This window comes from Pseudophryne corroboree, chromosome 10 (assembly GCF_028390025.1).
Source record: "Pseudophryne corroboree isolate aPseCor3 chromosome 10, aPseCor3.hap2, whole genome shotgun sequence".
Taxonomy (NCBI): Eukaryota; Metazoa; Chordata; class Amphibia; order Anura; family Myobatrachidae; genus Pseudophryne; species Pseudophryne corroboree.
The window spans coordinates 360,885,687-360,900,927 of record NC_086453.1 but is presented as its reverse complement, the minus strand read 5'-3'; the positions used below and the strand labels follow the sequence as shown (position 1 = coordinate 360,900,927).

The window sequence follows — 15,241 nt, the reverse complement described above, 5'->3', positions numbered from 1 at the left end:
GTGCTGAGCCGCTGACCGGAGCTCCCGTTGTCAGCCTGCTAGCACCTGAGAGTGTGCTATCTCCAGCGGTCACACTACAAGCGGCGGTTCTATCTTAGACGCTGACCGGAGAATCTGCTGTCCGCTTGCCAGGACCTGAGAGTGTGCTATCTCCAGCGGTCATACTGCAAGCGGTGGTTCTATCTGAGACGCTGACCGGAGCTCCCGCTGTCCGCTTGCCAGGACCTGAGAGTGTGCTATTTCCAGCGGTCACACTGCAAACAGCATTTTGGAATCATACCAATCTACCTGCCCGCCAGGACTGAAATTAACAACTATTCACCGGCGGTAAGCGCTACGGCTTGAAGCTGTACAGAACCTGTATCCCTCCGGGTGCGTGCATCCTAATACTGGACATTCCCGCAGGTTCGGGTAAGAATACAGCAGTAATCCTCTGCACTGGGACGCCAGTAGCAGGAGGATTTGAGAGACTTGTGATATAATTTATTGGCAGTTGTTACAGTACTGATACATATTGATGTGACACAATTGGATGTAACAGATTGGATAAGTCTGTTTAGTGTCACATAAACACATTGTTGCCATTGAGAATACAATTACACTGTTGCTGCCAATCTCCTTCAGTGCCAGCGGATACTATCTGTCTTTTATTATAGTGTGTGGAATATACAGATTTTTAGTTATTTATTTATTTATGTATGTGTGTTAATTAATTTGAGTAAAAGAATTGTATATAAATCAAGGCAGACTCTTTGTTATTGATTTTGGCGGTGAGTGGAAGCGGACACCCACTACTAATATTATAAATAATTACAAATGGTATATATATTTTAAATTTAAGCGCACCATTGTCTCTTCCCTTTTCTCCAGTCACCGTGTACTACTTTGCAAACCACCAGTGTCTTTAATTGTTATTCTCGAGTTCCTGGAATCATCAGCGTCTTCAGTCACCGTTTACTACTTTGCAAATCACCAGTGTCTTTAATTATTATTCTCAAGCCTGGAATCATCAGCGTCTTCAGTCACCGTTTACTACTCTGCAAACCACCAGTGTCTTTAATTTTCATTCTCAAGTTCCTGGAATCATCAGCGTCTCCAGTAACCATTTACTACTCTGTAAACCACCAGTGTCTTTAACCATTATTCTCAAGTTCCTTGAATCATCAGCGTCTTCAGTCATCGCTTACCACGTTGCAAATCATCTGTGTTTTCAATCATCATTCACAAGTTCCTTAACTCATCAGCATCTTCAGTCACCATTTACAAGTCTGCAAATCACCAGTGTTTTCAGTCATCATTCACAAGTTCCTTAACTCATCAGCATCTTCAGTCACCATTTACAAGTCTGCAAATCACCAGTGTCTTCAATCATCATTCACAAGTTCCTTAACTCATCAGCATCTTCAGTCACCTTTTACAAGTCTGCAAATCACCAGTGTCTTAAATCATCATCCACAAGTTCCTTAACTCATCAGCACCTTTAGTCACCGTTCACAAGTTTACAAATCATCAGTGCCATCCTGTGTTCCAGTTACAGTGCAGTCCTGCAGTCCAGCTACAGTGCAATCCTGCAACCCTGGTACGTGCATACTCTACAACAGTCTACATCATTCTCATGTACTCACAGTTTCCTGGCATCCCATGTCCCCTCAGTTTTGCCTTTGTGTTCTCTAGTTATTCCTGCTTTATATTTATTGTTTACAGTTGTACGTTGCTTTAATAAACTAGTTATTATTCCGTGAACCTCAGTCCCTGCTAATATGTTTTCACACTGGGAGATCCAAACGAATTCTGACAGTATGAACTGGCCAAAAACAAAGAGCAGGGGAGATAATTGCAGTCTGCCTGAGGGAGTTTTCTCACAGCTCGTTAACCCCTCAGCTCCCGGGACATCACCTTCTTTAGATTTGTTACAACTGGGGGTTTTAAAAGGAGAAGTTAGACCAGCTACAGACTTTAGTGTCCGGTATTCTATGCGTTCTTCCTGAATTCCTGGGGAGACTGGTGGACCCCAGTAAAATAGCTCCAGAAAAGGAGTTTTCTTCTGACCCATGGACTGGGCATGCTAGGGGCACCTCTCCTCCTCGGACAAGAGGCAAGTTCCAAAGTTTCCCTCGACCTAGCCTCTCTGAAACAGAACGCCAGTATCGTAGAGACTATAAACTTTGCCTGTATTGTGGGGGTCAAGGACATTTTTATTTTAACCTGTCCCATTCGAAAACCAAGAAATGAGGGCAGAGTGTATCTCCAATCTTTAAATACCATCTGTCACAAAACTGGTCTTCCACCTAGAGTTTCCAAGCCTGTCGCCCAAGGAGGGGGTACTTCAGAGTGTCCAGCCCCAAGAAGGGGTTCTTCAGAGTATCTTGCCCCAAGAAGGGGTTCTTCAGAGTGTCCAGCCCCAAGAGGGGGTTCTTCAGAGCGTCCAGCCCCAGTGAGGGGTTCAGAGCGTCCACCCCGAGTGAGGGGTTCTTCTGAGTGTCCACCCCCAGTGAGGGGTTCTTCTGAGTGTCCACCCCCAGTGAGGGGTTCTTCTGAGTGTCCACCCCCAGTGAGGGGTTCTTCTGAGTGTCCATCCCCAAGAGGGGGTTCTTCAGAGCGTCCAGCCCCAGTGTGGGGTTTTTCAGAATGTCCAGCCCCAGTGAGGGGTTCTTCAGAGCGTCCAGCCCCAGTGAGGGGTTCTTCAGAGCGTCCAGCCCCAGTGAGGGGTTCTTCAGAGCGTCCAGCCCCAGTGAGGGGTTCTTCAGAGCGTCCAGCCCCAGTGAGGGGTTCAGAGCGTCCAGCCCCAGTGAGGGGTTCAGAGCGTCCAGCCCCAGTGAGGGGTTCAGAGGGTCCAGCCAGAGAGACTACAGAGCGCTGCCCAGCCAAAGAGACTACAGAGCGCTGCCCAGCCAAAGAGACTACAGAGCGCTGCCCAGCCAGAGAGACTACAGAGCGCTGCCCAGCCCGAGAGACTACAGAGCGCTGCCCAGCCCGAGAGACTACAGAGCGCTGCCCAGCCCGAGAGACTACAGAGCGCTGCCCAGCCCGAGAGTCTACAGAGCGCTGCCCAGCCCGAGAGTCTACAGAGCGCTGCCCAGCCCGAGAGTCTACAGAGCGCTGCCCAGCCCGAGAGTCTACAGAGCGCTGCCCAGCCCGAGAGTCTACAGAGCGCTGCCCAGCCCGAGAGTCTACAGAGCGCTGCCCAGCCCGAGAGTCTACAGAGCGCTGCCCAGCCCGAGAGTCTACAGAGCGCTGCCCAGCCCGAGAGTCTACAGAGCGCTGCCCAGCCCGAGAGTCTACAGAGCGCTGCCCAGCCCGAGAGTCTACAGAGCGCTGCCCAGCCCGAGAGTCTACAGAGCGCTGCCCAGCCCGAGAGTCTACAGAGCGCTGCCCAGCCCGAGAGTCTACAGAGCGCTGCCCAGCCCGAGAGTCTACAGAGCGCTGCCCAGCCCGAGAGTCTACAGAGCGCTGCCCAGCCCGAGAGTCTACAGAGCGCTGCCCAGCCCGAGAGTCTACAGAGCGCTGCCCAGCCCGAGAGTCTACAGAGTGCTGCCCAGCCCAGCCCAGTAAAGTGGGGGCTCCTGCCTCAGGCCAGCCCCGGGAAGTGGGGGCTCCTGCCTCAGGCCAGCCCCGGGAAGAGGGGGCTCCTGCCTCGGCCCAGCCCCGTGAAGAGGGGGCTCCTGCCTCGGCCCAGCCCCGTGAAGAGGGGGCTCTTGCCTCGGCCCAGCCCCGTGAAGAGGGGGCTCTTGCCTCGGCCCAGCCCTGTGAAGAGGGGGCTCTTGCCTCGGCCCAGCCCTGTGAAGAGGGGGCTCTTGCCTCGGCCCAGCCCTGTGAAGAGGGGGTTCCTGCCTTAGTTCAGCCCCGTGAAGAGGGGGCTTCTGCCTTAGTTCAGCCCCGTGAAGAGGGGGCTTTTGCCTTAGTTCAGCCCCGTGACGAGGGGGCTTTGAGCATTATGTCAATCTCAGAAGAAGAATCTAGCACTCTCGTTTCTCACAACACAGGCCATATATCTAGACACATAGGCACTGTTGTAGTCCTGGGTTTCAATTCTACTACTAACTTGTTGGCTCACAATTTGGGTACAGCCCAGTCCCCCAGGACTTCCAGGAAGGACCAAATCCAAAAAGTACCATCCAAGCCTCTAATCAAAGTTCAGTTAGGATCATCATATATTTCTGACCAGTCTCCAGAAAGTCTGTCCCCTCCTCAGTGTCCTGATGATCCATCTCCAGTGTTTCCAGAAAATCAAGTTTCCACTTCACAGAATTCATCCAACGCTCCATTTTTGGATTACTTTGATGGAGATTTAACGCAATACTACGCACTAGTTAATCGATATGTTTCTATGATGGAGACAGATCTTTCCCTCGGAATTACTCCATCCAACATAGTTAAACTTTTATTCCTGACCTTCAGAGGAGAAGCCGCGGCTTGGGCTAGTCCACTAATTGAGACCAATGATCCAGTTCTTCTCAATCTTGTGGCCTTCAGTGAAATGGTAATTAAGAAATTCAATTCATGGTTTTACCAGTCTTCAGTCCCAATTGAGGTTCCTGCCCAGCCGGGGTCATCTAAGGTTCCTATTTTTCTTGATTCATCCGAGAATCCTGTTGCCAGCTTAGAGACTCCAGCAATCAGCTTACCTGTTGGTTTTCTTCAGCTCCAGTTTATTGTTCCTACTGGGAAATCCACAAAAAGGAGAAAGAAGAGAAAGGGAAAATCTAAGTTGAAAGCCTCTGTTGGACTTCCTTGGAAGCATGAGGATACCTGATATGCCCTCTACCTTTTGATTTAGACTCTGACATGTGTTGAGCGTCTGGAATCCGCTCCTTAGGGAGGGGGTACTGTCACAATCCCATGTAGTTTCTCCTCCATGCCTGGGGTGGCGCTCTCTGCTCTGGTGTTCAGAGTTCTGCTCTGTATCTGCAGCTTGATTAGTAGCTGCTACCACAGCTGTGAGCAGCACCTGTACTCACTACTTAGGCCAGCCACACAGGCTCCCTGTTGCCAGTTCATCGAGTCAAGATTGTTACAGCTCCTGGTCCTGGTCATGCTGATCTCTGCTGCTAAATCGACCAAAGAACTGCCAGTGCTCTTGTTCCCGGCGAGTTTCTCCGCAGTCTACCCCAGTGTCTCCGGTGCTTCCAGCATTAACTGCTGCACAGCTTCCAGCGTTCTCAAGCAGCTTCTGGACTTTAATGTGTCTCGGTCATCAGCGTGCTGGGAGTCAGTGTCTGCATCAGAGTCTTTAAGTATTATTTTCAAGTTCCTGGAATCATCAGCGTCTTCAGTCACCGTTTACTACTCTGCAAACCACCAGTGTCTTTAATTATCATTTTCAAGTTCCTAGAATCATCAGTGTCTCCAGTCACCGTGTACTACTTTGCAAACCACCAGTGTCTTTAATTGTTATTCTCGAGTTCCTGGAATCATCAGCGTCTTCAGTCACCGTTTACTACTTTGCAAACCACCAGTGTCTTTAATTATTATTCTCAAGCCTGGAATCATCAGCGTCTTCAGTCACCGTTTACTACTCTGCAAACCACCAGTGTCTTTAATTTTCATTCTCAAGTTCCTGGAATCATCAGCGTCTCCAGTCACCATTTACTACTCTGTAAACCACCAGTATCTTTAACCATTATTCTCAAGTTCCTTGAATCATCAGCGTCTTCAGTCATCGCTTACCACGTTGCAAATCATCTGTGTTTTCAATCATCATTCACAAGTTCCTGAACTCATCAGCATCTTCAGTCACCATTTACAAGTCTGCAAATCACCAGTGTCTTAAATCATCATTCACAAGTTCCTTAACTCATCAGCACCTTTAGTCACAGTTCACAAGTTTACAAATCATCAGTGCCATCCTGTGTTCCAGTTACAGTGCAGTCCAGCTACAGTGCAATCCTGCAACCCTGGTACGTGCATACTCTACAACAGTCTACATCATTCTCATGTACTCACAGTTTCCTGGCATCCCATGTCCCCTCAGTTTTGCCTTTGTGTTCTCTAGTTATTCCTGCTTTATATTTATTGTTTACAGTTGTACGTTGCTTTAATAAACTAGTTATTATTCCGTGAACCTCAGTCCCTGCTAATATGTTTTCACACTGGGAGATCCAAACGAATTCTGACAATGGTGATGGGACCTAAATCTGAGCACAGAATGCATTTATGTTACATATACACCTTATACACACAGCCTGAAGGTAATTTTAGCCAATATTTTTTATAACTTTGTGCATTAAACAAAGTGTGTCTACATTCACACAATTCATTTATGTTTCATATACACCTTATACACACAGCCTGAAGGTCATTTAATACAATATTTTTAATAACTTTGTCTATTAAACAAAGTTTGTGTACATTAAAGCCATCGAAAAACAAAGGTTTCACTATCTCACTCTCACTCAAAAAAGTCCGTATTTCGGAATATTCCGTATCTTGGAATATTTGGATATGGGATACTCAACCTGTACTATAATTAAAATAAAAACTTTTATTGCACTTACAAGTGTCACCAGGAAGACAGCAGGCTGCAGAGGATGCTGGACAGTCATTAATAATACTCATGCAGCTAAAAAAAAAAAAATTTTTTTTTTTTTTTTTTTTTTTAGTGGAGGGGGGTTTCTGGGTACTCGGAAACCCCCCCTGGGTGCGCCACTGCTGACACTGGGGTTATACTTGATAGATGTTTTGAGAAATATGTTTTCTTACCTGTTTCCTTCTAGGCATTTAATATATTCCATTATGTGAGACCAATCAAATGCTCCGGTATGTGTGTTAATCCATTTGTTCAGCTCCATAATACATTGCTCAGAGACCTTCAGCACAAGAATCTGTTTGAAATATCCACTGGCTGTATATAGATGATGAATGAAGGATCCAATACTGATGTCAATCAAAAGGTCTCCCTTAATGTGACCTGTCGGGAAAGATCCCAGTGATAACAGAGTATAAAATACTGTAATATGTAACATCTACTGTACTCTACTATACATCATTCTGTAATGTCCTGTTACTGGTAGACGTGTGCGGGTTTGGACTTACTCTTTTATTTTGCCAAATTTATTGCAAGTTTGGATTTATCCAGATTTATCTTATTGGTTATCCAAAACAAATGAGAACCCGCACACCCCTAGATACAGGTAAGCCACTTCCTCACAACACACCTGTTGCTGCTTTACTGTAATGTATGAGGTATGTAAGTACTTCTCTGATCAGCATTTCCAGTAACTGGAGCCACTTTTCCTGCATATTCACACAGACATTTACACACCTCAGAAGTGTCATAGTGTGCCATAATGTAAACTCTTAGGAAACATGCACACTTAGATATCACTGATGCCTGGCGTGTGTGAGTTACCAGTTCCCTCTGCTAGTGTCTATTACAATGCAATGCACCTAGACTGTACCAGGAGACTGTGCTGATTAATATGATATGTAACACTTGTATATCTGTGTGCAAATTAGTCTGTATGTGAAGCACAACAGAGCTTGGCATGGAAACAAAGTGTTGCCACTGCTTTGTAGCACTTCAAAAACAGATTTAGAAACTCATTACCTGGGCACAGGCTTGTCCGAGGATACTGGCAGAGGCCTGGGCCAGCTGGTGAGAGGGATGAATGCTCCTGTCCATAGTGTATACATAGTGTTCCTCATTCAATTTTTTTAGAGGTGCATGACCAAACCCACAGGATTTGGCCACACCCCCTGTATCTTCCGGGCCCCACATATGTGTTGCCAGCCCTTCCCATCTCAGCTCTACTCTAGGTAGGAAGATTTTTGGGCATTGCTTTTTATTCTCTAATGGGGACCATGCAGCTTTAGGGGCACTAAAACTGTATACCCTGCACCTGTATCTTTACCAAACCCAGCAAACTCTCCTCCTAGGTCTTCTTTCCCACACTCGCTGTTTACCCCATCTGTGTCACCCTTATCTATCTGCCCCTCCCATTTAGAATGTAAGCTCTCATGAGCAGGGCCCTCTACCCTCATGTGACTTTCCTTCTCTTACTTAGACTATCTTCTACTCCGTACTCCCTAGTGATGGTACAGTCCAACATCCTGCTCTGGTAGCATCATGGTGGCCCTGTTTCTGCCAATGCCCTGACTTTGAGCTCAGAGGGGGGACCCAGATGGTGTAACCAGAAATTACATCCGACAAGGGAACCAGCTGGTGAGTTACAGTAGCTTGCACATGGGCTGGTGGCTACACATAGGTGAGGAGATCCTACACAATGTACTGGGGTCTGGTGCTGTGCAGCCAGGGATCCTGTGACCCTGGAGTAAGACCTGGGGGTATCATCGCTGACAGGGATCCTCCCACCCTACTGTAAGACCCCTCTGTTTGCAGTGCACTCTGTCCTTTATAAAGTGTGGTAGAGAGGAGGAATGATATTAATTTTATGTCAGAAAGTGGGGGGGGGGGGGTTTCCAAATTTCTGCCTTGCCCTCGGTGACAATAATCCTAGTTTTGTCCCTGGTCTACCCCACCTACTTTTTAGTTGGTCTTCTCTGAGGCCATTTCAAGTGCTCAATTTGCCCTTCTAGTCCTTGTCATCTGACAGTGTTATTACTAGAGATGTGCACTTGAAATTTTTCGGGTTTTGTGTTTTGGTTTTGGGTTCGGTTCCGCGGCCGTGTTTTGGGTTCGACCGCGTTTTGGCAAAACCTCACCGAATTTTTTTTGTCGGATTCGGTTGTGTTTTGGATTCGGGTGTTTTTTTCAAAAAACACTAAAAAAAAGGTTAAATCATAGAATTTGGGGGTCATTTTGATCCCAAAGTATTATTAACCTCAAAAACCATAATTTCCACTCATTTTCAGTCTATTCTGAACACCTCACACCTCACAATATTATTTTTAGTCCTAAAATTTGCACCGAGGTCGCTGGATGACTAAGCTAAGCGACCCTAGTGGCGGACACAAACACCTGGCCCATCTAGGAGTGGCACTGCAGTGTCACGCAGGATGGCCCTTCCATAAAACACTCCCCAAACAGCACATGACGCAAAGAAAAATGAAAGAAAAAAGAGGTGCAAGATGGAATTGTCCTTGGGCCCTCCCACCCACCCTTATGTTGTATAAACAGGACATGCACACTTTAACCAACCCATCATTTCAGTGACAGGGTCTGCCACACGACTGTGACTGAAATGACGGGTTGGTTTGGACCCCCACCGAAAAAGAAGCAATTAATCTCTCCTTGCACAAACTGGCTCTACAGAGGCAAGATGTCCACCTCATCATCATCCTCCGATATATCACCGTGTACATCCCGCTCCTAACAGATTATCAATTCGTCCCCACTGGAATCCACCATCTCAGCTCCCTGTGTACTTTGTGGAGGCAATTGCTGCTGGTCAATGTCTCCACGGAGGAATTGATTATAATTAATTTTAATGAACATCATCTTCTCCACATTTTCTGGAAGTAACCTCGTACGCCGATTGCTGACAAGGTGAGCGGCGGCACTAAACACTCTTTCGGAGTACACACTTGTGGGAGGGCAACTTAGGTAGAATAAAGCCAGTTTGTGCAAGGGCCTCCAAATTGCCTCTTTTTCCTGCCAGTATAAGTACGGACTGTCTGACGTGCCTACTTGGATGCGGTCACTCATATAATCCTCCACCATTCTTTCAATGGGGAGAGAATCATATGCAGTGACAGTAGACGACATGTCCGTAATCGTTGTCAGGTCCTTCAGTCCGGACCAGATGTCAGCATCAGCAGTCGCTCCAGACTGCCCTGCATCACCGCCAGCGGGTGGGCTCGGAATTCTGAGCCTTTTCCTCGCACCCCCAGTTGCGGGAGAATGTGAAGGAGGAGATGTTGACAGGTCGCGTTCCGCTTGACTTGACAATTTTGTCACCAGCAGGTCTTTGAACCCCAGCAGACTTGTGTCTGCCGGAAAGAGGGATCCAAGGTAGGTTTTAAATCTAGGATCGAGCACGGTGGCCAAAATGTAGTGCTCTGATTTCAACAGATTGACCACCCGTGAATCCTTGTTAAGCGAATTAAGGGCTCCATCCACAAGTCCCACATGCCTAGCGGAATCGCTCCCTTTTAGCTCCTCCTTCAATGCCTCCAGCTTCTTCTGCAAAAGCCTGATGAGGGGAATGACCTGACTCAGGCTGGCAGTGTCTGAACTGACTTCACGTGTGGCAAGTTCAAAAGGTTGCAGAACCTTGCACAACGTTGAAATCATTCTCCACTGCGCTTGAGACAGGTACATTCCACCTCCTATATCGTGCTCAATTGTATAGGCTTGAATGGCCTTTTGCTGCTCCTCCAACCTCTGAAGCATATAGAGGGTTGAATTCCACCTCGTTACCACTTCTTGCTTCAGATGATGGCAGGGCAGGTTCAGGCGTTTTTGGTGGTGCTCCAGTCTTCTGTACGTGGTGCCTGTACGCCGAAAGTGTCCCGCAATTCTTCTGGCCACCGACAGCATCTCTTGCACGCCCCTGTCGTTTTTTAAAAAATTCTGCACCACCAAATTCAAGGTATGTGCAAAACATGGGACGTGCTGGAATTTGCCCATATTTAATGCACACACAATATTGCTGGCGTTGTCCGATGCCACAAATCCACAGGAGAGTCCAATTGGGGTAAGCCATTCCGCGATGATCTTCCTCAGTTGCCGTAAGAGGTTTTCAGCTGTGTGCGTATTCTGGAAACCGGTGATACAAAGCGTAGCCTGCCTAGGAAAGAGTTGGCGTTTGCGAGATGCTGCTACTGGTGCCGCCACTGCTGTTCTTGCGGCGGGAGTCCATACATCTACCCAGTGGGCTGTCACAGTCATATAGTCCTGACCCTGCCCTGCTCCACTTGTCCACATGTCCGTGGTTAAGTGGACATTGGGTACAACTGCATTTTTTAGGACACTGGTGAGTCTTTTTCTGACGTCCGTGTACATTCTCGGTATCGCCTGCCTAGAGTAGTGGAACCTAGATGGTATTTGGTAACGGGGGCACACTACCTCAAGAAATTGTCTAGTTCCCTGTGAACTAACGGCGGATACCGGACGCACGTCTAACACCAACATAGTTGTCAAGGCCTCAGTTATCCGCTTTGCAACAGGATGACTGCTGTGATATTTCATCTTCCTCGCAAAGGACTGTTGGACAGTCAATTGCTTGGTGGAAGTAGTAAAAGTGGGCTTACGACTTCCCCTCTGGGATAACCATCGACTCCCAGCAGCAACAACAGCAGTGCCAGCAGCAGTAGGCGTTACACGCAAGGATGCATCGGAGGAATCCCAGGCAGGAGAGGACTCGTCAGAATTGCCATTGACATGGCCTGCAGGACTATTGGCATTCCTGGGGAAGGAGGAAATTGACACTGAGGGAGTTGGTGGGGTGGTTTGCGTGAGCTTGGTTACAAGAGGAAGGGATTTACTGGTCAGTGGACTGCTTCCGCTGTCGCCCAAAGTTTTTGAACTTGTCACTGACTTATTATGAATGCGCTGCAGGTGACGTATAAGGGAGGATGTTCCGAGGTGGTTAACGTCCTTACCCCTACTTATTACAGCTTGACAAAGGCAACACACGGCTTGACAAATGTTGTCCGCATTTCTGGTGAAATACTTCCACACCGAAGAGCTGATTTTTTTGGTATTTTCACCAGGCATGTCAACGGCCCTATTCCTCCCACGGACAACAGGTGTCTCCCCGGGTACCTGACTTAAACAAACCACCTCACCATCAGAATCCTCCTTGTCAATTTCCTCCCCAGCGCCAGCAACACCCATATCCTCCTCATCCTGGTGTACTTCAACACTGACATCTTCAATCTGACTATCAGGAACTGGACTGCGGGTGCTCCTTCCAGCACTTGCAGGGGGCGTGCATGTCCAGTGTTGGGAAGGTCAGGCATCGCAACCGACACAATTGGACTCTCCTTGTGGATTTGGGATTTCGAAGAACGCACAGTTCTTTGCGGTGCTTTTGCCAGCTTGAGTCTTTTCATTTTTCTAGCGAGAGGCTGAGTGCTTCCATCCTCATGTGAAGCTGAACCACTAGCCATGAACATAGGCCAGGGCCTCAGCCGTTCCTTGCCACTCCGTGTGGTAAATGGCATATTGGCAAGTTTACGCTTCTCCTCCGACAATTTTATTTTAGATTTTGGAGTCCTTTTTTTACTGATATTTGGTGTTTTGGATTTTACATGCTCTGTACTATGACATTGGGCATCGGCCTTGGCAGACGACGTTGCTGGCATTTCATCGTCTCGGCCATGACTAGTGGCAGCAGCTTCAGCACGAGGTGGAAGTGGATCTTGATCTTTCCCTAATTTTGGAACCTCAACATTTTTGTTCTCCATATTTTAATAGGCACAACTAAAAGGCACCTCAGGTAAACAATGGAGATGGATGGATACTAGTATACTTATGGATGGACCAGCGACTGCCGACACAGAGGTAGCTACAGCCGTGGACTACCGTACTGTGTCTGCTGCTAATATAGACTGGATGATAATGAGATGAAATTAATATATATATATATATATATATATATATATATATATATATATATATAATATCACTAGTACTGCAGCCGGACAGGTATATATATTTATTATGTAATGACTGATGACGGACCTGCTGGACACTGTCAGCTCAGCAGCACCGCAGACTGCTACAGTAAGCTACTATAGTAGTATGTATCAAGAAGAAAGAGAAAAAAAAAAACCACGGGTAGGTGGTATACAATTATGGATGGACCAGCGACTGCCGACACAGAGGTAGCTACAGCCGTGGACTACCGTACTGTGTCTGCTGCTAATATAGACTGGATGATAATGAGATGAAATTAATATATATATATATATATATATATATATATATATATATATATAATATCACTAGTACTGCAGCCGGACAGGTATATATATTTATTATGTAATGACTGATGACGGACCTGCTGGACACTGTCAGCTCAGCAGCACCGCAGACTGCTACAGTAAGCTACTATAGTAGTATGTATCAAGAAGAAAGAGAAAAAAAAAACCACGGGTTGGTGGTATACAATTATGGATGGACCAGCGACTGCCGACACAGAGGTAGCTACAGCCGTGGACTACCGTACTGTGTCTGCTGCTAATATAGACTGGATGATAATGAGATGAAATTAATATATATATATATATATATATATATATATATATATATATATATATATATCACTAGTACTGCAGCCGGACAGGTATATATATTTATTATGTAATGACTGATGACGGACCTGCTGGACACTGTCAGCTCAGCAGCACCGCAGACTGCTACAGTAAGCTACTATAGTAGTATGTATCAAGAAGAAAGAAAAAAAAAAACACGGGTAGGTGCGGTATACATATACAATTATATATATATTATATACAATTATATATATATATATATATATATATATATATTAAACTGGTGGTGATTAATTAAACTGGTGGTCAGGTCACTGGTCACACTATCAGCAACTTGCAAGTAGTACTCCTAAGCAGACAATCACAATATATACTGGTGGTCAGTGTGGTCACAATGGCAGTGTGGCACTCTGGCAGCAGAGTGCCAGCAAAAGTGTGCACTGTACGTTAAAATATGTACTCCTGCTCTCAGACTCTAACTGCTCCCCACTGTCAGTGTCTCCCCCACAAGTCAGATATACAGTCACACTATCTATCACTTCAGCAAGTAGTAGTACTCCTCCTAATGCTCCCCAAAATTACTAAAGTAAATAATACTGTGTCTCTCTCTACTCTAGTCTCACTCTCTATAAACGGAGAGGACGCCAGCCACGTCCTCTCCCTATCAATCTCAATGCACGTGTGAAAATGGCGGCGACGCGCGGCTCCTTATATAGAATCCGAGTCTCGTGATAGAATCCGAGCCTCGCGAGAATCCGACAGCGGGATGATGACGTTCGGGCGCGCTCGGGTTAACCGAGCAAGGCGGGAAGATCCGAGTCGCTCGGACCCGTGTAAAAAAACCTGAAGTTCGGGCGGGTTCGGTTTCCGAGGAACCGAACCCGCTCATCTCTAGTTATTACACAGGGTTCTTCAATCCTCACTCAATACACTGTAACTACAGTATGTAAGTGGGCAGATGTAATGATATAATGCATACAGATGGAGCCTCGCTCATCTATCCGTCTCTGGCGTTTGGCGTATGGCATTACTGGTGAGTGTAATACTAGTGATCATCCACCAGATTTTGCTTTTAAAAATCACTGTTGTGCATGCATGAGGTGTCAAATAAAATACTATAGTGCAAGAATCACCATTGCGCATGTGAGAGGTCTCCACTGAAATACACTATAGCGCAAGAACTACTTTACTGTACAGTACTGTATGTTACATAGACATGTCAGTGTACAGATATAATGATGTAATGCATATTCCTAACACTCAATGGCAATCAGTATATACTGTACACAGTCAGGTTCCGTCATCAAAGCAAGAGTCATAGGCATTGCATTTAGCAAATTAAAAAAGTAATTCTTCACTTTAACAACTGCATAGAAATATATAATCTTAGATCCATCATAAAGTATCATTATTACCATTTATTTATATAGTCCGAGCATTTTATACAGCGCTGTACAGAGAATATATTTGTCATGCACATCAGTCCCTGCTCCATTAGAGTATACAGTCTAAATTCCCTAACACACAATCATGTACATGCAATCACTCACACTAAGGTAAGTTGGTCAGTACAGTATAAATACTGTCAGCATAATATACATACCCTCACTGAATGCACTGTGTAAATATTCCATTGGAAATTGAATTGAATCGTCTCCAAAGGCCATGTCTGTTTTGTTAGAAAAATATGTTTCCAGATGCTCTCTAGAATCAATGCCGTGTACAGGATAGAATTTATGGGCGCTGGAATCCATCTTGTATTACTGTGTCACAGGCTGTCTGACTCTCACGTCTATTAATTTACTGGCTCAGGAATTCTGTTTATATACACTAGGATCCAGTTATTTATATTCATAAGTAACCAGGATATCAGTGTTATCATATGATGGTTTATCAGTGTCAGGAGATGTCATGGGAATGCAGGTGACAGTGTGATCATCTCCTAAAGCAGAATAAATCATTATACTAATTATTTTTCAAAAAAGAATTGTGGATAGAAACAAAATGCGCTTTGAGAGGTAAAAGCTGCCCACAACCAGTGGTTTTAAGGTAATACCAACACCTTAGATATACACCACACTAGAAAATTCAACCACTGTATATATAGGCGCTACAATACCAT

General features: G+C 46.0%; 1 protein-coding gene across 1 annotated transcript in view; it reads right to left on the bottom strand.

The window, feature by feature from the left end:
* The window catches only part of LOC134965373 (indolethylamine N-methyltransferase-like), a 124,217-nt gene extending 109,344 nt beyond the window's left edge, over nucleotides 1-14,873 (bottom strand). Inside the window, exons 1-2 of the mRNA XM_063941839.1 lie at nucleotides 14,723-14,873; nucleotides 6,700-6,907 (exon numbers count right to left, since the gene is read on the bottom strand). Coding sequence (XP_063797909.1) covers nucleotides 6,700-6,907; nucleotides 14,723-14,873 — 359 coding nt within the window. The remainder of the gene's footprint in view (nucleotides 1-6,699; nucleotides 6,908-14,722) is intronic.
* Between the last annotated feature and the right edge of the window lie 368 nt (nucleotides 14,874-15,241).